This window comes from Ixodes scapularis, unplaced genomic scaffold (assembly GCF_016920785.2).
Source record: "Ixodes scapularis isolate PalLabHiFi unplaced genomic scaffold, ASM1692078v2 PGA_scaffold3__209_contigs__length_174095766, whole genome shotgun sequence".
Taxonomy (NCBI): Eukaryota; Metazoa; Arthropoda; class Arachnida; order Ixodida; family Ixodidae; genus Ixodes; species Ixodes scapularis.
The window spans coordinates 69,221,794-69,249,389 of NW_024609868.1; the positions used below are offsets into that span (position 1 = coordinate 69,221,794).

The window sequence follows — 27,596 nt, forward strand, 5'->3', positions numbered from 1 at the left end:
AAATCCCAAAGTTGATCAAAATCCTCTTCCGCTCCTGGTAGCGGAACACACCCTCTACCGCAAAAAATCTGTGGCCATTAGGTTTAGTGAAAACTCTCCAAGTCGTACTTTGTATCTTTGTAATTTCTCGGTAGAACCGCGCTTTATTTTGTATTAAAAGTATATTAAATTAACAACAATTTATTTTAAATGAAACAAAACTACGATCCTAACGGTTTCGCCTCTCGCACACTTCTCTCGCTGTTTAGAAAAAAAGGCAAGACAAAAATCGTATTAATTTTTAGGGTGTCAATTCTAGGTAATAAACTCCACGCCAGATCCTCCAGTGTGCTTTTCACTTAATTTTTAATAATAATAATCCAATTTTGCTACACATCTTCACAACTTGCTTTGCGATTCGGGATTGGGGACACAATCGGCCCGGATTTTACCGTTCTCGACATCAGGGGCACGAATCGCGCTCGCTTTCGCCTCCACTCCCTCCTTTCTTCCGCCCAGCAAGATCTTCTCAATGTTGGCAGCGGGAGCCTCCGCGATCAGGTAGAGCAGGTAACCAAGCAGGTAGCTGAGCACGGCCACGCCCAGGAAGTCCTTGAACTGCGCGAGACAGGAAGCACGTGCGTCTTCGATGAACCGCCAACTATCCCGTCGGTTTGCGTATCGAGTAGCACATCTCGAGATAACGTTCAAAGTGGTAGGTGCTTCCGAGGTCACGATCGCATTCACTGTGCTAGTTCAGGACGATCAATTGTCACTTTCTTTTCTTTGTTATTTTTTTTTTCTTTTTTATGAGAAAACTTTTTAGAGTGATACGATCGTATACTTTCTCTGAGTCTGCTCGATGACAGGGTGGCATAGTATACGGAGGGCCTACTTTTATTTCTCTTTCGCCCACGGACAGGCCTCGAATGCGACATAATTTATTACGAATTGTCTTAACTCGCCGTTTGCTACTGCAGAAGCAGCGGCTTTGAACACCTGACTCGGCTGGCAGATTTTAATATTATTTTTATTTGCTAATATGGTTACCTGACGTCATATATAATAAATCAAGAGAGAGCACTGTTTGTTTTTTTCTCTCTTCGTGCAAACTATGACAAACTACAAAAACAGCAACAAACCAAAATCGGCTTAAATTCAAATCCACCTTCAGCGAAGCATTCACACAAATACTGAACAAAAATTACAGCATATTTAAGAACAGACACTTAAAACAAATATGAAATATCTTTTAGAATAATAAGTTTGTAAATGGTTAAAGCCAGACTGACCATCTTAAATCGTAAACTAGTCCTCTATGGGGTGTGAAAGAAAATTATCCCTAAAACTTTGCTTTAACTGGCGGGACTATTGTTGTTGCTGTTGCTCTTTCGTGGAAATCGGCTACATTATAAGCAGACAATTACCCTATGGATGCTAGACATTGCCATTACATTATTAAAGATAAAGTTAAGTGACTCCGTAAATACTTGTGTTTGCAGCAATATACATCATGCGGTGTGAGTAGGAATTTCCCTTTGTAATAAATTCTTGCGCATTGCCACTTGAAACCAACTAGCGGCTCACTGGGACAAACCTTTGTCAGCGAATCGATCGAAACTGAGTTATTAAAATACTGAGAAAAACCTTTTCCTTTGTGGGTTTCGTGGCAGCCATCTCTTTATGTTCTTTGATAAATACATTAAAACTAATGCACGTATAAAAAGGAAGCACTTAAAGAGTAACTCCGGTCAAAAGTCGAACCAAGATAAATGACTGATATCGATTCACGGAGACTAAATACGAGCACTGCCCAAATATTACACTAATAAAAAACCGCGATTCCTAAAACCGATATTAAAATTGTTACCCCCAGCTTTTTAGCGGACATTCAACGGGTTAGCAGTTTGTCAAGCAACCTTGTGCCCTGATGTCATCTTCGTTCTCAAGAAGATTACGCGTTTATACTGCCACTTCTTTCGCTGTTTTTCTGCTGCGCTTTCAGTCGTCCCAGCGGACAATTTCTGCTTGTTATGGCATTTTTTAGCGACTGTTGTTTGCAAGCGCTTCTCGGCGATCGCGCCAGAAGATTATTGACTCCTTGCTCGCTCATACTGCTAAGGTAGCATTCGTTTATACTGCGAAGGTGGCATTCACTGGCCGCAACAGCCCGTTCCTGCTCAGGCGGAGCTTACGATTAACTTCCACAACGCTTCTGCCACGTGCCTTTAAGACCACCAAGTTTGTAGTTCTCAGAAAGTAAGTTGGTACTCGTTCTGACCCTGAAGAAGAAGGACCATCCCCGTACGAGGACTGGACCCACCCCAGGCTCGAGCACCTGTGCAGCAATCACATTCTCGATTCCCTTATTAGTTTTGTCCGCTCACCAGGGGTCGCCTGTTACATTTAGCCTCTCCACCCTACTCTTCCCATAACCATCTTGCCCTGTCACGATTGGATTTCTTTATCAAGAGGTCGTGAAGTTTTAATTCCCTTAATGAATACGTTTTCTCACTCACTCCGGCGCTCAGCTTGCGTTTATCGTGGCGAACTTGCTTTTAGGCCTGCAACTTTATGAATGTTTATTATTATTTGCTATAGGTGCTTGATATCTACGAAAACAAAGCAGTAAAAGAGTCGTAGCATCTTATCTAACTGATCAACTGCTCATGCGACTACCAGTCGTACGTCTTGCGGTACCGTGGTACGAACTTTGGGTCACACGATGAACATGGAGCTGTTCACAAGGGTCGCCATCATCCTCGAGCCGGTGGTTTCAGTTTCGCCGTAGACCCCCGACGCAAGACTTCGAGATAAGACATTTTCAAAACTACGCAAGGCATCGGGGGGGGGGGGGGGGGGGGGGGGGGGGGGGGGTGAATGACACTGTGTTATTCAGGGACACTTCCTTCGCTAAAAACATCCGTAACCCTAAAATCGAGTAAATGAACCGGAGTTATCCTTTGCGCTTCTAGTGTACTTCTTATATTACAAATCCGACTTTTGGGTAGCAATTATGATTAGTGCAGCTTAGCAAACCACGAGTTCGGGAACATTTGGCCAACTTAATTTGCTTCGCGATTATTCCTCGAATTCAACTGGTCTTAAACGGTATCTCAACTTCAGCAAATAGGTTATCAAGATTGCCCAGGCTCCGAACTTCCTTTCAAACGTGTTGCAGACACCATTGTTAAGCTATCATGTGTTAAAACGGTTGACACCTCGATCGACAGTAGCTCGATAGTAATATGGGCGATAAATCTCAAAGAATACCTGCAAAAACTCGTGTAGTTGCAGAGGTACAGTAGAAACACCGGATCTTGCCAGGTACACGAGGTAGTGTATCAGATACACTGAGTAGGTTAACCGGCTGGGTACCACGAAAGCCCTCCAAGACAGAAAGCCGTTCACGATACCTGCGTGAGATGAGTCGGGACAAACGGCAGACCATCAGAAACAGTAGATGGTAATCAATACTATAATATATGCTTAACCCTTTTCAAAGGCGAAGCCACGCAGTTTAGCTGTCTCTTAAGTTCACGCTTCTCGTATCGAATGAGGTAGTTGCTCTTAAAAACTCAAATTTGCTTTTTAAGATTTTACGTGCGGCCTTCCTCCGTAATTCTTCTTACACGCTAACGAGGGGCCGCTATCCAGTGCTAGACGACGACGACTACCCAGAGAGTTTTAACCACCGCCGCACGAGAGTGATCAACGATGGCACGCACGCAACGCTCGCATTTAAGCGGTCCCTAACACTAACGAAAAAAACGAAATCAGTATTGGAGCGTGCTTCTAGAACCCGCTCACCGAAAAGCGGCTCGATTTTCGCCTGCGTGCGTAGCGACACCAGTATCTCAAATTGATCTGTTACTCGTGAATCGCTTTAGCCCTTTTGACGGCGAAGTGTAGACGTCGAAAAGCGACGGTAGCAGCGAACAATGCCCCTGAGTGTTTATACCCCGTCCGCCCCTAAGCCAACAGTGTGGTGGGAGGTACGCATCCGTCGGACCAATCAGCCGCCTCCTTTTCATCCCCTCCCGGCGCGTGGGTAAGGGGGATGAGCGTGATCCCGCGGTAACAGACAGACACGCGAATGGTCGAACGAGCAACGTAGCCTCCACTGCACTGTCGGCTTAGGGGCGAATGGAGTATAGGAAACGACGGGAGCCCCATACCGTTAGCCCGTCGACGTCACGAACCACCATTACGGGGAATTACGGTTGGGAGGGCAGTATTCGACGTCGCGCCTATGCGCGGCTTAGCGACTGGGCGTGACGGCGGTGCCCTTGCTTGCCTCCTCGGCCCGTAGCGCAGGCGAACGTGATCCAGAAGAGGGACAGCGCCCAGGCATCCTTGTGCAGCGGCGAGTACAACGCGGACCCGGTTCTCGACGGCAATTTCATGTTGTTCCAGGGCCAACTGCAGAACACCATGAACGTCATGCAGGCCAGCGAGACGGTCCACAGGAAACCTTGGATCGGCTGCGGAACAGAATTATCAACCAGCAAATTAAAGCTTTATTTTTATTTTTCTATTTTTTTTACGGGTATGGGGTTTGGTACCACAGCCATAAATCAGGGGCAGAGCGTCGTGAGATATGCAGGGCGTATAGCGCGCTACCGGGGATTTTCGTGATTTGCTCTAATGCTCGTATAATCGCCGCAAAGTCATGTATGAGAAGAATGTTTAGCCAACTATATCCATGTCGGTTCGTTCAACTTAACCTTATTTCACCGCTATCGGAGAGTAACATCGAAATGTAAAAGCCAGCGACCATTTCGGTTTTTCTTTGCTTTTCTTTTTTTTGCAAGTTAGTTACAAGTTGTTCAGCCCGCTTATAATAGTTAATAGGAGTTTTCATTTGTTTTGTTTCCTATCATAATTGAAGAAAGAAACGTCCAGCCAATGAATGACCCAACGTTTCGAGGCCCACTCGGCCTCTTCTTTTGAGGTGACCGTGGCGATGGTCGTTGAGGAACCCACGAAGAAGAGGCTGAGTACGCCACCAAACGTTCGGTCTCAAAATAAGGTCTAGTTGGTTGTCTCTTTTTTTAATTATTATTCTCCCAACCAGACATATTTCTAACGATTTGTTTACGTTCAGTTGCTTATTGAATGCCGTTTTCTTATCGCTGAAATGTTTACCAGTAGTGCACAGCCGATAACACAGACGGCAGCAGTCGTGCTGTACCTATGTACTATACTGAGTTCTTGCCTATGGCGCGATTGAAGACGGTGGATTAAAAATTGGAGCTGACTTCAAATTCATGTTTTCGTGACGATCTCGTGGCCTATTTTATCGTGGTCACTGACAGCTCAAGCAACGCAAGGAGGGGGTAGATTATTATGTTCAGGCTTCACGCTTAGTGATTAGTTCCTCGGCTTTAATATAATGCCGCGATGCCAAGGGATGTGGGGACATAATCAAATAGTCGGTGCTCGCCACTGCCTACGTTTTTTAGAGGTCCCGACGAAGCAATCCCTAGCAAATACTTAGCTGCATAAAGGCTGACGGCCCCATCTTTAGAGGACGCACAAACGCAAGGAACAAGTGAAATATGTTTTCACATCGTCCATGGCTGGACCGGCAGGGATTCTATTTGACCTACCTTCGCGATGTGGAGGCTCCCTCGATTCAACGTGAAGAGCCCACACAGTACGCCAATGAAGAATGAGCCAGCATGTACGAACGGCAAAGCGTATATTTTTTCTCCCGTCTCTGTAGATTTGCTGCAAAAAAAAAATGATTGTAAAAGACATTTAGTTTGACGCCAGTTAGGCCTGTTATGTAGCAAACGCAATATTTGTACTGGCCCTGTGAGGCAACTTACTCATAGTCTGGATTCCAGAACAGAATGAGCGGCTGATAATTGTTGACAAACGTTTGAACGAAGACAACGATAGCGCAAGCAACGCTCAATATAATTAGTAGGGCAACGCCCAACTTGACGTGTCTGTAATGAAAAGCAAACACGAGACAATCAAATTCAACTCCAACAATATTTGTTTTCTTTTTTTTTTTTTATTTCCGCGTTGCACCGTCCTGGGAAGTCTGAACTCCTGTGTTGTAAATTCGTGAGACGCGTTTGCGCCGTTCCTACATTTAGCCTTCGACGGGAATTTTTTTTTTTTTTATTATAGATTCTTTACAGCAAATATTTTAAAAGTGGCAATTGGTTTGCTGCAGATCTGTTGTTTTGTTTTTTTTTTGTTTTTTTTTTTTCGCCCCGTGACCCAGTCAGACAGAAAAAGTTTACCTGATAGCCCCGTAACCAAAGTAAATTGAATTTATTTTTCTAAATTTTATACAGTGGAAGTCAGTTTTTATGAACAAGTATCTTATAGCTCCGTTAAGAAGGGTCACTCTCATTAATAAGCAAGCCTAGTGACATAAAAAATGTATTAAATATCACGCGCGGAATAATGACAAATTGTACGAATACCAGTCGCCACAAGTCAGCTCATTTTGACACCAGCAAAAATATAAATACTGCCCAGTATCTTCAAAATTGTGGACAGCTATTTTGCTGCCTCTTTGACGGAATATGAAGGTCACTCTCCTAGTCACCTTACATCGATTGCAGCTCCAGATCATTCCGCGTCCACATAAACAATCCTTCATCCTGTTGATGTTACTTTCAAGATCGCTTACCTTGTCATTAAAACACAAATGACCACGGCCGTCGCGAACAGCTGCATGTCGGTGCTGATATACCAGTAATGATCCAAGCACTGCATTCAACAATAATTATAACAATCAGTCCAATTTTTTTGCAGTTAGCTAGCCATCATGCTTCGCTGTTGCATGTCTACTGCACTCACAATGTCTTCATATCTGTTGAAGTTGTTGATGTGAAGCAGCACTGTCCACCAGTTTCTGTAGCAACCATCGTAATACTTGGACAAAAGTTGTTGAGCAACTGGACCTTTTACAAAGCATGGCATCAGAAGCAATGCGAGTATGACAACCATAGCCGGTATTGTCGTTCTAAAAAAGAACAAAAAATGCGATGAAAATCACTTACAGGCTACTTATGACAGGCTGTAATAACACCCGATTTCCTAGTTGCCAAGCCAGTGCCAACTATATCACAACGTCAAGCACAAGGAAGCAGAAATACTACTAGCCCATACAGAAGCAGAATAAAAGCCGAAGTTCCAACCAAGCTTCTTAATTATATGATAATTATCAAAATACGTAACCACGCACCAATGTCTTTGTAGAACGTCGGCTGTTATTTTTTCACGTTTGTTTTTAATTCCTGTGTTTGTATGTTTTTTTCTCATATTGTAAAAGCTGGGGTAAGATACAAGTCAGACTCATTCAAAAAGAACGATGAATAGAATCACATTAAATATTACATGAAATTATGTAGTTTAAACTCACGCTTAGAGTCATTTAAGCGAAGCAAATAACGTGCAAAAAGGACTAATCTTCAACGAGACTGGGCCTAGTGCGAAGCTTTTCACACTCCTATGGCATCACCATGACCTGCTGGACCGCTGTGTGTTCAGAACATCGAAAATCGAAACATAAACCTTACCTGACAAATCTCCGTAGTATGGGGATGGCAACTTGAGGTAATGGACTTGTTTTTATAAGTGATTCTCGCCTCTTGAGCATTGTGTAGCTTAGCAGGAATCCGCTAGAAAGCGAGATCTGATTCATTTATTATACTCCCATATCTGAGCATAGGCCTGTTTCTCTCGACCAGGGGGCGCGAGCCCGTCCGTAAGACGCGACCATGTAATGACTGCATCGAACATAAAGCTGTTCTGCAGCGTTCGATCATGCACGAGCCACAATCATATACAAGTGTGTGCCAGCATCTGTCTATGCGCAGTAATAGATTGTCTGAAATAACAAAAAGAATGCTTAAATTATATTTAAAAAATACAGTTTTCGCTTTCAGTGTTCTGCCAGAGTCCTGCCAAATTGATAAAGAATGTTCTTGTAGCTTTTTCCTTCTTGTTAATTTTTTTCACAAATTTATATCTCGCCATAAAGTCTTGCCAGCTTATCGTCCTCAAGTACTGTGAAAAACCGTAATTACGGGCGCAACCGAAACTCGACCGAAAAAATATTAGACTTTGTTCGCCAGGGGCGCTGCCCAAACTCGAGAGCTGCAGGCCTATACTACTGGGACGCGCACGTGGTAGTAGTCACATTACAGACCTTACGAAAAAGAAAGTAGACACGCAGAGGAACCCGTTCGCAACCACTTGAAAGTGGAACGATTCTGTCGATTCAACTGCCCTAAAAACAGAATCTGCAATAAATGAAATATGTGAGGTCAGATATTTTATATGGACTCTGTCACCTAAGAAACCCGAGCGTCTCGTTTATAAATTCGCAGCCAATAACAATACCGAAAAATGAACCGCGCAGTAAAACCCATTGAACATTATAGGCTGCGTCCTGCATTTTTTATGCTACCAGTGACTCTATAATACATAGAACGCCGCAGACTTCTTAAAGCATATTTTCTAGAGAATAAAGGTAACAAGGCGTGAAGTTGGGCTAGTTGGCGCATTATGGAAATTTGAAAACAGCGCAAAATACACGAGGTACAAGAACGATAAGTGGACGAACACAACGCTGACTGACAACTGAAGCTGATTTTTGCAAAGAACAAAAAAGAAAACATAAAAGAAGCAAGATAGATAAAAGATAATCAACCCCCTTGAGGCACGCCTGCAAGCATTTAAATAAATTTGCCGAATTTCTCGATAAACGCAACTTCGTCATTCGCCAAAGCCACGGATGGGGCACTCACACACGAGTCTGCTTCGTAAGTAGCAATAAAAAAAATGCCTCGTCAATTCCTCTCGTCACTTTATTGTGGTGACGAGCTAGAATCTCAATTTCCGTGAAAACGTTCACTGTGATAGTTTCATGTGTTCTCCGGTTTTCACGGAAATTAAGATTCTGGCTCGTCACCACGACAAAGTGACGAGAAAAATTGACGAGGCGTTTTTTATTGCTACCTACGGAGCGGACACGTGTGTGAGTGCCCCGTCCGTGGCTTTGGCGAATGACGAAGTGGCTTTTATAAAGAAATTCGGCAAATTTGTTTAAATGTCTGCAGGCGTGCCTCAAGGGGATTAGTTATATTTTATCTATCATACTTCTTTTACGTATTCGTTTCTGTTCCTTGGAGGAATAAACTTCAGTTGCCAGTCAGCGTTGTGTTCGTTCACTTCTATTTGCTCTATTGCTATAATTGCTCTATTTTATTAATTTTTTGTATCTTGTTTCATAATAGAACAAGTTATCGGGGCTTCGAACATCGTGATATTTTCGAATTCTCAGTCTTTGTCATCTTTCTTCCCTTACTCTACAGCACTTATCAGAATAATATGGAAAAAGCGTATGCGCAACCATCAATAATCGCGATAACAATGTGCCGAAACGGTGACATCGGACGCCTTCAAGTATGTTCAGCAGCTACACAGGCCATCATCTGGCGTGTCTGCGATCCATGGCTGCATAGAGTTGTATACCTAATTCTAATATTTTTTGGTGAAAGGCAAATTTTTTTTTTTTTCTTGCTGGAACCATGACGCTCATTTTCATGATTGTTCGCAACTCTTTGTCCGTTTTTATTGACCAAACTCTTGCACAGTTTCAAATAAGGGTAAGGGGCGTGATTAGCCAATTGACAATAAGACCAAATGAAGTGTCGAAATACGAAGCATTGATGATGACAGTATATACTATAAGAGATTCCGATGATTTCTCGGGGTCGAACCACCGTATTGCCAAAGGAGACAGTTACTCGGTCGCATATCCCGTTTGAAAAACATTCATCGAGACATTAATAGAAGCCGCTATTGAAGCCACATTGAATTAGAAAAGGAAAACATTGATAAGTATAAATATTCATTCTTTCCCAGAACAATATCAGGTCTGCATTCTCTGCCCCAAGATATAGTAGACGGCGACAATGTAGACGAGTTTGAAAAGTGTTTATACCAACTGAATATATCACGGGCCCTTTCATCATCGTACGTGTTAAACAAAGTCTACGAAGCAGTTCAAAGACAAAATCTTCGTATACTTTGTTTCCTTAGATTAAGTGCGGTTCATAAACCTGCATATTTTCAATTATGGCCAACTGGATGTAAAATATTAGCTAACCATGCGAATATTTTATTTGGGTACCTACAGAATGTTTTCCTTTTCTCGTTTTCTAAGCTTCACAGATTTCTTTAAAAAAAAGCCGTAAAAGTTACACTTCTGCGGTGTGTGCAGGTGAGTTATACGGCCTAAGGGACAGAGTAAAAAGGGGTAATTGTAACAATCAGTCGGTTCATTAAGTAAAATTTGTTAATTAACTTTTTAATTAGTGAAAATAGACATATGGTTCCAGTTAGAAACTTGCTGAGCGTCATCGAAAACCACTAAATCAGTAACTTTCAGAGAGACTGTGCGCATGAGAAGCGTAGTAGTGCGCTAAAGTTACCACCCGTGCAGCAGGAGCAAGGCTACCGGCGCGATATGGCGCCCACGCGATTTTCCCGTCTCTTATCGTAGCTCCAGCCTTGTGATACCTGTTGCACGAGTGGTACATTTAGCGCACTACTATGCTTCCCACGCGCTCAAAGTATTTCTGAAAATTATTGATTTAGTGGTTTCGGGAGACGCTCAGCAAGTTTCTAATTGGAACCATGTCTATTTTAAATAATTAAAAGTTAATTAACAAATTGTATTTAATTACCCGACGGATCGTTACAATTAAGCCCATTTACTATGTCTCCCTGGTCATATAACTCATCTGCACAAATCGCATGGTGTAGTTTTTACGGCTTTTTTAAACAAATCTGCTAAGCATAAAAACAAACAAAAAAACTGTATATTGGCAAACGTCTTGTAAAACGATAGATTTTACGCTTGCATGTCCAGGCTTGCCTATTGCATTTGTTATTTATCTATAAGCGTATGTGGAGCTTGGTCTCGCGTTATTGTATTAGTTTTTTTTTTGTTTTTTTTGTGTTTTTTGATCGTACAACGTGTTCGAAAGTCTATTTTTTTTTTTATTCATCTGTTGCTTTACTCTACTGTAACAGCCCCAAAAGGGCTGATAGAATAAATAAATTAATAGCTGCCAGCGACTTTTATCTTCGAAGTCCTATAAGGCATGGAAGCAGCATCTAAGACGTCACAGGATATGACACCACGTGACGTTCTACTATCACGTGACACCGGGATCTGACACCATGTCATCACGGTGTCACGTGACCCGATGTCATGTGACATCAGGCCACGTGACGTCAATTTTCCCGCTTAGCGGGAAAACCGACGTCACGACGTCAAGTCGTGATGCCAAATGCACGGACGGACGGACGGACAAACGAACACATTTCTAGGATTAGGCCGTATCACGTTTAGAGCATCCCATGCTTTAAAAATAAAAGGCTAGATTTTCTGCTCTCAGCCAAGCCTTTCGGGACTCACCGATGGCATCGGGTTGTATGCAGTAGTAGGCGTGCGCCATGACCACCCAGAGAACGCTCAGGCACTTGACGCCGTGAAGAAAGCGGAGTCTTTTGCTGTCGGAGCTGGGTGTGCTCAGGTCGAGCAGCTTCTTCGTGTTCGACACGGCTGAGTAACTCACCAGGGCTCTCTTCCAAACCGGAACTCGTCTTTTGGTGCCCTCAATCGAAAACGACTTTAAGATGAGCTCAGTGATTGTACTCAGTACAACAATGCCGACCATGGTAGAAAAAAAGATTCTGGAAACGACGAAGTGAAAAAGAAATTCCTTTAGACTCCTAAGAACAAAATAGAAATTTCAATAATTCACCCCGCGTAATAATTCGCCTCTCTTATACAGCCCGTCAAATGCATGCAATGAAGGTGCGTGTAGCAGTTTTTTTCCTACAACAGACAGCTTTAGTGAATTCTTTGAGTAACTCCGATAACGATAGACGATACTCTGTAATGCCTTTGCGCATGCATCGGATCATAAGACAGCTTTAGTGGACCGCGCGCAAGTAAATTGCGCGTCGGGAGTGCGCATGTGCAGAATGCAATATACTTCGTCTCACCTTAGCATGGACTAACTGCGAAGGCTGTCCAAGCGCGAGCGGTTAGCCTAACTGCCTTGACTGGAGCACCCGCTGCACGAGCGCTCGTGCAGCTTCATCCAAAGCAACTAGCTCGCGCTTTTAGCATGCACGGCTAACAATAGTTCATGTTAAGGTGAGACGAAGTATAGCCCACGCGCTACTTCTAAGTTCCGTAGACCAACGATAATGGTGATGATGATGACTCGTGGGTATGTCTTCGTTTTGTTTGTTTTTTATTTGGTTGCGAGCGCCACCATGCGCCCCACAGCAGCAGTCTCTACCGACGAATGCAATAGCCTGAGGAGCGCACCCAGCGCGCGAAAAATCTCGGAGGTCATGCGTACGCACACAACGCTGAGGATTTTACGTTGCGGGCTATCGGACTTTGCGGAGCCCTTGCCTCAAGCTCTCGAAAGACGTCGGCCGAGAGAAAGCCCCAGTTGAGCTCGACTGGCGCAGCCTGTACGACGTAGAGATCGCGATAGTGAAAAGGTTCACCGATCGCAATGTGCGTGAACGCTGCGATCTGTTCACTACTAAAGGCGCGTTCTAACCGGCGATGTGCAGCACTCGAGCAATAACTTGCATCGCAAAAGCGACCATCGCGGAAAAAAAGCGACGCGTTTCGATTAGTCGCAAGCTGACCCGACTTTTTGCGATGCGATCTAGTCGCGGAGCGGCTGAGCCAATCAGCGGCGTTCGGAGCGAGGGTTTTCGAGAAGCAACTCGCTCATCGTGCACGCCAGTGTGACCATTTGATTCTTTTCGATTCGATCTAGTCGCATCGCGCGAGTGCTCCATATCGCAGGTGTGAACGCGCGCCGACGCACGAACGACTCTTCAAAAAATCCCCGAAGTTGTCGCCGTGCACTGGATATCAGTATGTCATGTATTGCTTCCCACAATAGCCTCCATACGTACTCGTAGCCTCCGTAACCACAGGAAAGCGCGGTTGACCAAACAGCTGCGGCTCGGCTAAATTTAAAATAAAATGATTGGAAACGCTTTTATTTTGAATATTTATTTTTGGGACCATGATGGAGCATGGTGGCGCTGGAAGCACGCGGACTTCTATAACTGTGGCGGAATTTAATCGAGAAGAGTGTGCGAGATATTCACTCGGCAACGCTTACGGAACGCACAACTAACATCGGCCCGAGCAGGTAGCTTTTGCGTACGCTACATAATATTGCGTATTCCGTATGCACGAACCAGTAACGCTAACTAAAACTATTTCCAGGTCTTGTTAAAGGGGTGTCGAACAACCTCACCGCTTCTGTCTTATTCACTTCCAAAGACAAGTGATGGAACTACTTCAGACGCCTTTGACGGCAGCTGTCCGGTTTTCTTTTTTTTTTTATTATTTCTAGTATATTTATCATGATGCCTCCGAAACTTCGACTTCATGTTAGCCTCTAGGCTCTGCGAAGAAGCAGCATGTCTTAAAAAAGATAAAAGTGTGTTGTTGTTGTGGTTGTTGTTGTTGTTGTGTTTTGCTGCTGATGTTTTATTTTTATTTATTTTTTTACTATGCGCATAAAAAATGTAACGCAGAAAAACTAGAGACAGTCCAAACAATAGAATAACGAGCGAGACAACTCTTGCGTGCGTCCAATACCTGGTTTCTTCTCGGCCACTGGCATGAAAATAAATACATTTCGATAACAAGGCTAGACACTGACAACAAGAAAAAAGGGAGAGAGAGAGAGAGGCAGGGAGAGAAAGAGCGCGCAGGCCAGGAAACTTCGCGTCTCCATTGACGCAAAACCTGTTTATCTCGTTTGTCCTTACGACATTTGTTTTTGTTGTTTCTTTCCACGTCGCTTAAGGTCTACGGAAGGTCGTCATCGTTGTTTACCTTCCGTCATCGTTCAAGCAAGAAGCCATTTACTTGGATCGATTGATGTACCATCCCAATTTTGTTATATTATTATTTTATTAAGATTCGCATCGATCACGATGTTTACGAAACATTTTTACGCCACCTCCACCGTACAGAAATCCCCGTCCAAGCCCGAAACCACTTACATAATACCACGCTCTAGTGGTTTGAGCTTCGAAGAATCCTCGGCGACTTCGCAATAGCGCACAAAGGCGGAAGCTCCGTAGATGGAGGCAACTGCAAAGACGGACGGACGACGAAATGCACAGCTGAATGGGCGTCGCAGTGCAGGGATGCATAAAGTATCGCTTACAAGAGGAAGCCAGACGGTCCATATCTTGCTCTTGACAGGGTGACGGGACGCAGATCCCCGACCGCATGCCGACGTGGAACCTCTCTCGAGTGTTGTTCAACCACCGGCGGATGTCTTGGCGGGGCTTTTTCGGAGAGTTGAACGGTGAAGAAGTTTAAAATAAGTAATACAAAAAAAATTAAATGAAAGACGTTTGCAAATCTCTGTAAAGCGGAATTAGAGCGCAGCTCTTGAGGATGAGGGGGGGGGGGGGGGAGGGGGTACGGAGGGGAAAGTATGCCCCCCCTCCTCCTCCGTGCAATTCAGATTGGCGTTGAGGTCACGTGACGTCAGTTTTCCCGCTAAATCTAGCGGAGAAACTGAATTTGTTTATGGGTGACGTGACACAGTCATGTGACGTCGTTTACCCCGCTTAATTTAGCGGGGAAACTGAATTGGTGTTGAGGTCACGCGGTGTCAATTTTCCCGCTAAATCTAGTGGAGAAACGGAATTTTTTTATGGGTGACGTGACACGGTCATGTGACGTCAATTTCCCCGTTAAATTTAGCGGGAAAATTCACGTCACGTGACCTCAACACCAATTCAATTTCCTGCTAAATTTAGCTAGGTGGTTACGCCGGCTGCGACGCCGACGCCGCGAAACCCGATAACGGGCGCAAGAGCTGTGCTCTGAAACTGCTTATGTTGTTCGTATGGTATCTGCCGGTTTTTTCACTGCCTGCATCGCCCGAACGAATTGACAGATAATCCAAGAACAAACATACTTACACCGACTACATTGTCCTAGCAATATCTCATCTCTAAAGTTTTCATTGTACCATGCAACTGAGGATAATCGCATGTAGTACCGTTGCTGTCTCTCCCCCATTCCATCATTGGCTTCCTTCCCTGTCTCCAAGTTCTTTATTAAAAAGTGTAATGCAGACTTGTACGTAGTTCAACTACTCCAGTTTCTGTAGTTTAACTACTTTTCTGAGTAGTTCAGTAACTTTCAATTAAATTTGTATTGCAGTAATTAGTAATTTTCTTTAATTACTTTTCCGAGTAACTTCTACTCAAATTACAAATTAATTTTGAATTTTTTCGGTAGGTTTGCTGGCCAACGAACATTGCTGCACAAATATAGAAAAGGTGTTGGAACATCAGCTGATATTTGCCAAGAGGGGGAAGCACATGGGGCCGTACGCAGGGGGTTGGGTGGGTGAGTGGTTTGGAGGGTCCGAAACCCTCTAAACTTTTTATGAGCCCCCCACTGCAACAACCCTGCTACGTAACGCGGGGAGCTGACAGACACGTCGCAAGGGAGGCCCAGTAAATGCGGGATTAGTGCCGAAGACTGGCATTTCTTTGTGTCCCGAAGCTCAAGGAGACTTAACGTATTTAAAGAAAGGGTTTGTCCCCGCTTCTACCCAGCGTAGGAACGTTCGCCCACCACAGGAGGTGTACACACTGCAGCCTCACTCAAAGGAGTCAACAAAATGCAGCACCCGCACTGAAGCCCATCAGGTGCTCCCGTAGTTTGTGCTGTACTTGAAGGATCGCGTGCTAAAGGGCAACGCAAAGGTGACCTCTTTGCGTTGCCTTTCCTTCCAAAACTCAGCACATGAAGGTCTTCCCAGGATTCGAAGATCGTTCGAGAAGCTTAATAATTCCGTCAACGTTTTTACAAAAAAAAAAAAAAAAAAGTTGAATTCGGAAGTATTTTAAGACAACCGTACTTAAAGTACTTTTTCAAATAGGATTATAAAATATTTACTTACTTGAAGTACATCCTCTGAGCATGTACTTCTACTTTACTACAGTATTTTTTCTGGTAATTTCTGAAGAAAGTAAAATTCCAGACTTCATAGTGCATTCCCCAAATTTGAAAACAAAAAAATGGTGTATCGTCCTGTAAAAACGCGCGATTGTCTTTCGAGACATTATCTGGTAATTTCTCTGAGTGAAGTAATGGCAGCTATAATACCAATACAAATGCGTGCCTTATAAGCGTGTTGTGTCGAATAGTTCGTCAGTGAGAGTAAAGCAACTGCTCTGTGGCAACTTGACTTTATCCAATATTTCCCACCATTTCCGAAAAAAATCTGATGCCCCTCCGATTACCTTCCGAGCAATACGTACCAGTTAAAATAAAGTTAAAAAAATAGGGTATGAAAGGTACAAGATTGCGTTAAAAAGTATTTGTGGGTGATTTCAAATAAGATCGACCAACGGGTGGCTGGTCGACATTTTTACATCAACTGATGTTTTTGTATGTCATTGTCTAGTGCCTGTTATAAACAAATCCACACTTAGTTTTGACCAGAAAAAAAAATTGGGGACAAGAAAAATTGTAAGGCATGATGAGGTGGATAGTTGCATTAGCGCGCAATGATAGAGGGGGCACGTGTGAAAGTGAATAATTAAAACGATAAAATTAGAATTTTGAGAAACAAACTATGGGTACATCTTGTTTGTAATATATAGTAATATTATTTATTTAAACTATATTTATTTTTCTAAAAATTGCCAAACATGCCTGCTCGAGCGACAAAAGGCAACATTTGGAGGCCTGTATGTCATGAAATAATTTAATCACCATCACATACTTTTCAGATAGTATTCTGCTTATATATGGCTATTCTTTAAAATATATATTAGGTATCTGAGTGATACGATAGCCGTGATATATTTAGGCAAACATGGGGAAAAGATCAAGCAACAAAAATTTCCGATGCGAATAAAAAAAAAACACCACCTTCAATTTTTTTTAAACTTGGGGTACCCTGTGAAGCTCTATTTCGACACTAATTTTTATTAAAAACATGTTGCATTATTTCATTGCGAAAGAAGCCTACACTTAGCAGTGCTCTATACGAGAAGTGACTCTGAGTTCCAGTTTCAGGAAACGAACAAACATCTTTGATATATTTGTATTAAGTTGAGGTCACGGTTAACTAGAGCAATCAGTCACACAGTAAAAGTGAGGAGAGACTATACACAGCATTTCACATACGGCGTACAAAGAAGTAGCATATTAGTGACTAGTGATTCGAGAAAAGACGATGCAGTGTGAAGTTTTACTTTCCAGTATATTTTATATTTAGAATAAGATAAATGACTTTACTTCCGCATGCAAAAATAAAGATAAAATACTAAAATTGTTTAGGTTAGCTATGTACTTCCAGGGACAAACCATTTCAGGTGAGGGGTGCCACCGCGCCGGACTGTAAGAGCTTCGATACTCTCGGTGTGCGAATGGATCGTGGCAAGCCGAGATCTTTATCCTGCTCGACGACGGCGTTTCGTGATTCTCATATGGTGATCAGATAGAGATTACAAGGTATTACCAAGTAAAACAGTAGGTTAAATGCCCCACGAAAAAAACTGTGATAAATAAGATTTCCCTGCATTCAGAATGAGCAGTCCTTGGGGAATCGAATTCGGCACTCTACGCTAAAGCTTTCCTTGATGCACCCATTTAATAAAGGTTCTTCTAACCACATCTGACTTTCCGTGCTGCATATATATCACAGGTTACTTCTTTTGATGACTTGCATAGCCGCCACACGTGCCAAGACTGAATGCCAGGAAAGGAGCGCACCGTCAACCACTCTTTTTTTTTTTTCTTTTTTTGCTGTTGTTGACGATACCGAACAACCTCATTATCGTCCAGATACACAATATGCACCCAGTTTCTAGGATAGAACGCTCACCATTGTCCTGGCCGCCTGAATAGCGTTTATTGAACGTTCTGTCAGGTTGCTCAGCGTGGCCTCGTGCTTCACGAGTCCGCCAACTCCGTCGCATGCATTTTCCCATGTCCAGATGCAGAAAACAACCACTGGACTTTTGGGTAATCGTTTTGCGAAAACTGTTGAAGCTGGTAGCGGTCCTCAAAATGACTGGTAGCCCCATCACTTACGCACGACACGAGCAAGTATACCGCAACGTTATCTTCAACACACTCTCATTTTTTCTAGAGCCAAGCACGTGTGAGTGGCGTTGTCTCACAGGTCCTCACTTATGGTAGCAAAGCTGTTTCTAGATTTTCTTGTCGTCACTACATATGTAAATATTGTAACTTTTTTCTTGTCCAGTGGTATGCTTGAACTTTGTCAGGAAGCACAATGGCCCACTTTCCATCGAAGTCAAAATTAAAGACAACGCTCCCGCTTTGCATGCGCTGCTTTTCATCGTAGATAGCTTTAAATTGAGTTTGTCGGAAACTTTCAATCAATAGTTGAACACTTTTAGGAAAGTCTTATCACCGAATTCAGAAACCTCACTCAAACTACACTCAAACTGAAGGGCCCCTCCACTTCCTCGAGGGAGGCGCGAGGGCCGGCGCTCGCCAATCGCGGCGGCGGATCCGTTATCGCGATTGGCCAGCGCCGAACCCTCGCGCCTTCCTCGAGGAAGTGGAGGGGCCCTTTAGTTTGAGTGTAGTTTGAGTGAGGTTTCTGAATTCGGCGGTTAGGATCCAATGTTGTTGATATTTTTCACAACGTCGCCGAACTCCCATGTAAGAGCAATCTCTTCATCTTCCGGTATATGAAGTTCCTCGAGTGTAAGGGATTGGCCTTTCGGGCAGTTATCACAGTCGCATTAAGGACACAGATTTGTTAGTAGGTCATACAGAAATGCTGAGTTTATTTTACCAGTGTTGAATGTTGAGCCTGTAACGTTCTCTACAGTGGCAATGCAAAGGTAGTAATTGGCGCAGCGCACACAAACGCACACTTACTGGTGTGGAATACATTTGACCCATCTAAGGCGCAGGGAATAAAATTTCGTTAGTCGAACGCCGGAATCAGGATTTTTATCTTTGTTTACATGAAAAGCCTCTCGTATCGAGCGTGTCAGGAACCGCTTTGGCACGAACGTTTTCTCTCCGTCGAGCATGAGAGAGATCACGTCCTTCTGGTTGGGACCTTGGCGCGAACATTGCAGCTCGTCTTTCGTAAAGTACTCGGCAGCAAACACGTTCTCAGGGCTCACCTTGCACCTCGTGTAAGGATCCGGCTCATACCACACGCCATGATTTCTTTTGCCTAGAGCGTAAACACCGTCGCCGTGCTAACCTTTCCTAGGTTAGCATGGCAACAGTGTTTAAGCTCTATTGTATTTAGGTGGTGTTCAAGTATTTGGGTGTTCTGCTGTCTGTCGGTGTGCCTCTTTGCGCCTGATATTATCGCCCGTGACGCCAGCGAGTGGGATGGCGATTTGGGTTTTATGGCGCGAAAGCAGCGGGATGGCGACAGGCACGACTACTCAGTAAACAGGCATCGGCGGCCATAGTTTTCTGGTTGAAGCAAACCCTCTCATCCTTGACAGCGAGGGGGGGAACTCGAGAAAAAGAATGTATCGGCCGTTTGGGTGCTAACTAGCGACGATGTCATCTGCTATTTCCGTCAACTATTGCGCCATAATCGTGATCTTCGCGAGGAAATGATTGAATATGTTTTTATGCTAGATATACGCCAGGGATATGTATAAGAGAGAGAGAGAGATGGAGTTAGAAGGGAAGAGAGAGAAGCAGATAGTGTCGTAGGAAATTAAAGTAAGCAAAGTTCCCAGTCGCCGATGGCTGCAGGATCTTTTCTCGGATCACTAGTTCGGAATATGATAGCTCTTTGTACACAGTAGTTTCTCCTCACTTTTACTGTGTGAACGATTGCTACAGTTATCAATGGCCTCATCTGAATAAAAATATTTGAAAGAAGTGTGTTAGTTTCATGAAACTGGAACTCAGAGTCACTTTTCGTATAGGGCACTGGCTAAGTGTAGGCTTTGAAAAAGGACCCTACTTTGGGGAGTTGTGTCTTCTTTCTCAATCAAATAAAGCAACATGTTTTTAATAGAAATAAATGCCCAACTAGAGTATGACAGGGTACCCAAATTAAAAAAAAAGTCGAAGGTGGTGTTTTTTTGTCTTTTTTGCATCAGATTTTTTGTTGTTTAATTTTTCCTCCATGTTTGTCTCATTATATCCCGACTATCGTATTCCTCAGATACCTTATGTATACATATATATATATATATGTATATATATATATATATATATATATATATATATATATATATATATATATATATATATATATATATATATATATATATATATATATATATATATATATAAAATAATAGCCTTAGAATAATATCTGAAAAGTATATGATAACGATTAAATTGTTTCATAAGATACAGACCTCCAAATTTCGCCATTTGTCGTTCGAGCAGACATGTTTGCCAATTTTTATAAAACGAAATAAAATAGAAATAAATATAGTTACAGTATATTACAAGCAAGCTGTACCCATAGTTTGTTTCTAAAAAGTATTACAATTCTCCTCATTTTATCGTTTTAGTTATTCTCTTTCAAACGTTCCCCCTCCAGCAGTGTGCGTTAATGCAAACTGTCCACCTCTTTATACCTTACGATTTTTCTTGTCCCCAAATTTTTTTCACGTCAACACTAAGTTTGGATTCGTTTATACCAGACACTAGACAATAGGATATAAAACATCAGTTGATTTAAAAATGTTGACCAACCACCCTTTAGTCGATCTTTTCTGAAATCACCCTTGTATTTTACTTTAAAAGTATGTTGTGCGCGTATTTATAGTATCTTACTTCACGAACACTGCACCTGGTGGACTTACTATACTTGAAGTACATAACCTTTAATTGACTTTGTAGTTTACTTCAAGTACTTTTTAGATGTACTTTACGCAACACTGTAAATAAGCAAACACAGTCTGCAAAATCTAAGCTCAGGCAGTGCTAAACCTCACAGTAGGAATGATACATCCGCAGTACAGCACTGACCAGAAAACAAAAAGGTACAAAACAATTAATCACACAAAAGCAGAACCAGCTATTAAAGCATTTATGTGAAAACACGAGCCGCTTTATATTTGGCTAATAGGATTTCGCTAACGGATCAAAACATTTATGTACTTTCTTGTTACTATAAAGATATAAAAGTAACTTCAAAAGTAACTTGTACATGTCTGCTGTAGTGTTGCAAAAATTGTACGAGGATACCGAATAAAGCTACGGACTCCCAAAATTATAGACTCATTGATTCTGCAGGGCGAATCATTTTACTCTGGCACCGATTTATACAGCCCCCAAAATTATCGTATTAGTTGCGCACGTAGTAATATTTCATGCAGAAATGATACGGAAGACTTATCTTTTCAAACTTTTCTTTCGGGTGCACTTCTTTGGTTCTTGAGATAAACCTTAAAAGCGTGTGTTTTAAAATGTCCCACAAGCTTGTCTGTTGGTCAGAAACTTGCTGCCTCTAAGCTCCACTAAGTCTTTTAGCGAAACTTCCGCTGCCACTCTTGAGACTTCCAGAAGCTACCGTTGCAAGTCAAGTATCTTTGACTTGAAAGCGTATACCTTCTGGAAGTCTCAAGAGCGGCAGTGGAAGTTTCGCTAAAAGGCTTAGCGAAGCATGAAGGTTAGCTTTTTTAGCGATACGTCGGGTGCCACTCTAAAGTTTCCAGAATGTTCTTTATCAAGCTCTTTTTATTTACCAGCTTCGACTACATACGGGTTTTGGCAGGTGACACTAAGGCGTTGCTAAGCAAGGCGATAGTTGGAAGACCAAGCAGTCAGGCTTTCATTCCCTTCCACACAAAGGTTAATAAAGAACGCCATAGCGTTTTTCGTTCTGAGCAAATTTCTTATTTTTTTAGTGAAGCAGGGCCTATTGTTATTTATTTATTCGGTATTTGCACACACTGGATCTACAGCGACAGAACACATGCACAAAAGCCTTTTTGGTACAAGTAAACAGTCAAGAATCAAAAGTCAAATCTGCCTTATAATGACTCCTGATGTCACTTCTGGCGTTTGACCAGTATACAGTGGGACTACATACCTGGAACCTTTAACGTGTCGCATGCAGTAGCGGTTACACGAATATACGCTTGTACAATTTACACGATTGAGAAACCCATTTACGCAGTTCAATATAAAGAGACTTCGTATTAAACGTATTCCTAAAGTTCCGTAAACTTTAACTTACAACCAAAAAGTCCGTCAAATGTTAATTTAAACTCATCTAAAAATGCATGCAAACGATAACAAAATGAATTTTGTTGGAAACAAGTGAGAATACTGCCTTATACATCCGACAAGTGTTTCGTAATTTTTCTGGATATTCATCTAATATATTTTCCTTATAACTCCCCGGAAAGAAACTCTGCAGTTCCTCGACTGAATGGCGAGAAACCGATAAATGCTTACGTCGTGTTGGTCGGTGACCGGAAACACCTTGAGTAGGTAGTCTGTGTTGGGCCTCCAGAAGAGCGTGCAGTAACGCCCTTTGATTCCCATCGCAGAGTCCGTGTGCAGGCACTGGTCCCGGCTGCCCAAATTTGCGAAGCCACCTTCGTACATTCCATTGGGAAAGGCGCCATTTGCCGTGACCACTGCAACATTTGGCATCGTTCTCGTGATCGGCATCATCGTTGCAACCAAAGAGAACTGCCAAAATAATCCATTCCAATATAAGCCACTCGTCATTATTGGACAAGTTCAGTGCGCGGATCGGGGAACCCAGAAGTCATGCCTTGCTTATTCTGCGATAAGTGTTCAAAGTGCGTCCGACCCACGGCTTACTCCTCCCTGCACCAACGTGTAGATCGGGGTTCGAGATCTTGAACCCTGACGTCTCTACCAGTCCAGAGACGAAATCCCTTTTTCAATTAGTTACTCTACACCTTGTTCTTTTTATTGCTTAATTTCTTTTTTGATACGCAGTTTTGTTTTGATGTGAAAATAAAGTGTTATTATTATATTATGTTATATTATATTATATTATATTATATTATTCTGTTACCTTTAAATAGTATTGCTGCCAGCTAACGCCAGTCCAGATGGTCTTTATTCCAAAAACTATAACACTTGCATCAATATTATCTTTACAATGATTATGTTTTCAATAGTAGTTCTGCGTGATTTTGTTCACTTCAACACGCTTCATGAAATTAGTGAAAAGACGAAGCACGAGCTGTCAAATTATGTAGTTTATCGTGTGTTTTGAAATGCATTCAATTCGTCATTTTATGTGGGTCAACGGCTACTGACATAGCTATATAGTCGTTCCTGGATAACCTATTTAAATATTGAGACTGTGCATATTGAAACAAGAGACCCCTAAGTGTCGCTAATTGAATTTTCCCAATAATGCAGACATAAGGAAAATTACTCAGGCTAAAATCAAATAGAGAACCACAAGACGAACGTCAGTGTGGTGCCATGGGTCGAGGTGTTTCTGTACTCTAGCACTAATACTTCTAATTTATTATCATGCCGCGCTCATCTAACATTCAGACAAAAGTCAAACAAAACTGTGTTGAAGATATGCGATTTTTAGATGTAAAAATGAAGAGAGCGTTTAGCTTTATACATAGAAGAAGCTCACGTTTCAAAGCCCACGTATCTCCACTCCGAGCAGCGAACGTCGTCTTCAGCATAGCCAGCTGACATTCTCCGCTAATTCCTTTGTCATGCTTGATCCGAGCAACCAGTGGCAGCAGTTTATCATCCAGGTCCTGGAACACGACCGCCAGGTCTTCGTCCACATCTCGCGTCGCCAAGTCTGGCCGAAAAGTCGTCTCTGAAGCCGTGCTTGTCCCTACGGGCCTAGTAGTTGTGGTTGAAGAAACGGGATCCAAAAAACTAATCGAACTACACCAAATTAGTAGCCAAAGCATTCTTGTTGAACTACTGTTGAAGCAGGGCGCTGAAATTCGTATCCTCTGTCCAGGGGATGACACGTCGTAGCTCTTGTTTTGAGCGTCACTTGAAATCTGCTTCATCTTCGGCACGAGAAACATTCAGGCTTGTCCACCTACTGGGAAGAGTCTACTGCAGACACCAGGAAGAGTGCTTTAGACGACAGACTTGATTGCTTGTTCGGCAAACATGTCGCCTGTCCTCGCACCACCCGTCGTACGTCAGTTCTCCGTCGGGATGCATTTCCTTTTGGAGTCTGACGCTTGAGTTAAATGTGTTCCGAACTTGCAGTTTTCCGCCAGCATCGTTCCCTTAATCGCTTTTAACACCTTTTTAATCTCGAAAAACTGACGAAAACTTCTCTGGCGCCGAGTTAGTGGCTGTCGGCTGGTACCCGAAGACATGTGATTTTTTTTTAAGGTGTATTAATATTGTAAGTGTCCGAAGAACTATCAGTGATTCGGTATTTACTTGCGATAAGGAAGTCAATGAGTGTAGAAGTGGAAGTGGAACAGCAGAGCTCGAACCAAAGAAAACAGAAAATAACTTAAGAGCCACCGCAGCCATATAATAAATTTTATAATAAATTCATAATCTAGACCTGAGACACTGAAAAATAAAATAGCGGTCGTCTTGTCCGTTATTTTCTTTCTCCGTGCCTCAATGTTTTTGATTGTGATGTTTTCTAACCAATTCTCCTGCCTAGTATCACTTCTTGTAATAAATTCCACACGTTTGACTACGTTAACGATAGTTTTTGTGTCTGTGTCTCTCACAGACACAAAAAGGAAATAATAGGTTCGAAGGGTGGTGAACTGAGCTAGTTGGTAGGATGACATTTGGAACATAACAGCGAACAAGAGAGGAGGACAATTTTTCATTCTTTGTGGATTATATTTCAGTTGCGAGTCAGCGCTTGTGTGCCTTGTGTGTTCCTTTCCTTTCTCGTCGTCCTTTGTGCGTTGTTATGGTCCTAATAGGTTCAACTCGTAAAAAACAACCCATAAACCTCAAACTTTGCCGAAAATCAGTGTTGGGTAAAGTACATCTTAAAGGTTCTTGAAGTACAGTACAAAGTAAATGAAACGTGATGTACTTTAAGTATAAAGTGGTAAGTCCACTGTGAGCAATGTACTTCAAGTAAAGCACTATAAATAGAACGTACTTTAAAAGTAAAGTACGAGCCTTTTCACGCAATCTTTCATTATGCCCTTTAATTCCCCTATACAGTGATTTTTAACTGGTATACATTGGCCAGGGGTAATCAGGGGTACATGACCTATTTTCGAAAAATGCGGCGAATATTTGATAAAGTCAAGTGGCCAACACAGAATAGTCATTTTCAGGAATAGAGCCAAATTCAGAAGTCCCTCTTCTGAATTTGGAGCCGCCTGCACTGGATTGTTGCACCCAAGATTGTTAAATGTACCAGGAGAAAGCATGACATCAACCCCGTAGCTTCCGCAAGATATCCTCTCATAGAGGAGTGTCCTCTTTTAACGAACAAAACAGTGAGTGTGAAAGCGAGCTGGTGATGATTAATCATAATGTGACACCTGAGACTGGGGTGCGAAAAAATTAAGGAACTTTCAAGTCGAAGGAAAAGACAAAAGAGAATGTCTCAAATCATTTGACGTTTTCCTCTGTTATCTTCTTCTTCGACTTGAAAGTGTAATTGTTCCGCACCACAGTTTCAGGTGCTAGATTATGATTAATTTGCTCTCATAGTATTTTAAACCTCCTCTCTTGCGCTGACCGACCGAGAAGGAGCAAGACTTCAAAAAGCTACTGGAAAGCCGTCCCCAGAACAAGTGGAGCGAGGCGTCGTCTGCTCACGTCTCTGGTAAGAGTAGAATATCCCTTCCAGTATTTCTTTGGAGTTGACAAAGCGTCATTTCGTGATACAAATTTAACAAAACCAAATTTGGGGAATATACTTTGAAGTCGGGAATTGTTCTTTCCTCGCAAAAGTACCAGAAAAAAAAAAAAAACTTTAAGTAAAGTACAAGTGCATACTCAGAGAATATCAAGTAAAGTACAAGTTTCCTAAACTTACTCGAGGTAGTACTTTAAGTACAATGTACTTAAAGTACTTCCCAGCACTGTCAAAAATATTCAACTTGGTGTTGTGGAGCCGTACAAAGCGTATGCCAGAAAATACAGCCTCCAAAACCTTAAAAGACGAAAAGAATCAAATTTTTATACGTGCTTTGACGACTGCTTGAAAGTGCAGTTTTTTCGGTGACCACTGAAACGTAGGCAATCTATGTTGCCTGTATTGGTTTCATCACGAACTTCAAAATGCCCGCTTATTTTTTTCAACCATGGCGGCGCAAGGACACGAATGGCGCTAGGGTCGCTTAAGAAATTGGAATTTCAGTGCTTCCGCTTCCCTCCGCCAGGTGGTGACACCATACGGCCGCTCGGTTCTGTGCATGGCTCGAGTTGAATGGCTTCTCGGATATTTCGTCGATCGAGATGTTTCTGCGACTTCTAGGATGCTTCCGCGATTTATGAACCCCGAGAGATTCGTGTTAGCCACTTCTAGCTAGTTTAAGTGTGTGGACCTTAACGGCCGGGCCTTAGGGACCTCGTGTGGTACGTACTACGTCCAAACTTTGAATTCACGCGTAGCTGCCGGTGCTAATATTAGCCCAATTTCACACCATCCGTGTCCCTTCTCCGCTTCCTTTTCGCCTTTCATTACAACTTAGGAAAAAAATAAGAGTGACAGCTTTTATATAAAACCAGTAGCAGCCATTTCTTCTCTGGATTTAAAGCTTGGAAAGTGATACGGAGGCGGGGGTTGTCAGGGCCGGGGCTAGCCTTTTTCGATTCCGAGAGCCTGGCGTCTATTTTCGTTCATGTAACCGTGCCGTCTGTGTAATCCTGAGTCCACGGCGTGGTAATTCCTAATAAGGTATTAGTAGTTCACTGGGAAGAGCGCGCACAGGGCAACGCGCGTACCTCCCTAAGCACGCATCGTGCGAATTTGACAAGTGGGGATGGCTAATTGCTTGATTAAGCTCAATGAACTTTTGGCAAGCTTCTCTATTTTCTTCGGCGCGCGATGGCAGGGGAGGCGATATAGTTCTCGTATTTCGGGGCAGTTTAATATAACCAGTTCTTCAATAATTCATGTTCTTTGGGCGTCCTTTGCGTGCGCGGTGTGCGCGGTTTATGCATGAGCTGTCGGTGGGTGTGTCGTCTGCATAAAACAGCTCTATGTCGGACTCGTTTATCTCCTTATGCCATGTGTTTTGCTACCGGCTGCCACCGGAGAGCCTCAACTGGCTCTACTTCTACCTGCGGATATGTGCAGTGCGTGCTTCAGATACATGGTGATCTGAGAGGCGGTTAGGAAATGTTGGAGGACATGGAACTGTAGATAGTCGCCTCACTTTTGTTGCAAACATGATTTTACACCGAAGAGCAGGCATCATTATGCAAAATATTATACCATTTTCAATAACCTATTTACATGGAAACAGCGTGGCAAGGGTGTCCTTAACATGTCCTCTTATGTGGATGTGTGCAAAACTTGCACATATTTGTAAATTTTTAAAACCTGTATTGGAAATTTGTATGTTTATGGTGACGTTTTCTT

General features: G+C 42.7%; 1 protein-coding gene across 1 annotated transcript in view; it reads right to left on the bottom strand.

Annotated features, from left to right (window-relative positions):
- Positions 1-331: 331 nt before the first annotated feature.
- The window catches only part of LOC120841599 (nose resistant to fluoxetine protein 6), a 29,861-nt gene continuing 2,596 nt past the window's right edge, over positions 332-27,596 (bottom strand). Inside the window, exons 2-15 of the mRNA XM_040212526.1 lie at positions 23,676-23,805; positions 22,496-22,680; positions 14,250-14,373; positions 14,083-14,173; positions 11,441-11,718; positions 8,159-8,252; positions 7,527-7,628; positions 6,805-6,970; positions 6,635-6,714; positions 5,814-5,936; positions 5,592-5,712; positions 4,277-4,463; positions 3,253-3,395; positions 332-597 (exon numbers count right to left, since the gene is read on the bottom strand). Coding sequence (XP_040068460.1) covers positions 379-597; positions 3,253-3,395; positions 4,277-4,463; positions 5,592-5,712; positions 5,814-5,936; positions 6,635-6,714; positions 6,805-6,970; positions 7,527-7,628; positions 8,159-8,252; positions 11,441-11,718; positions 14,083-14,173; positions 14,250-14,373; positions 22,496-22,680; positions 23,676-23,727 — 1,965 coding nt within the window. The 5' untranslated portion in view covers positions 23,728-23,805 and the 3' untranslated portion in view covers positions 332-378. The remainder of the gene's footprint in view (positions 598-3,252; positions 3,396-4,276; positions 4,464-5,591; positions 5,713-5,813; positions 5,937-6,634; positions 6,715-6,804; positions 6,971-7,526; positions 7,629-8,158; positions 8,253-11,440; positions 11,719-14,082; positions 14,174-14,249; positions 14,374-22,495; positions 22,681-23,675; positions 23,806-27,596) is intronic.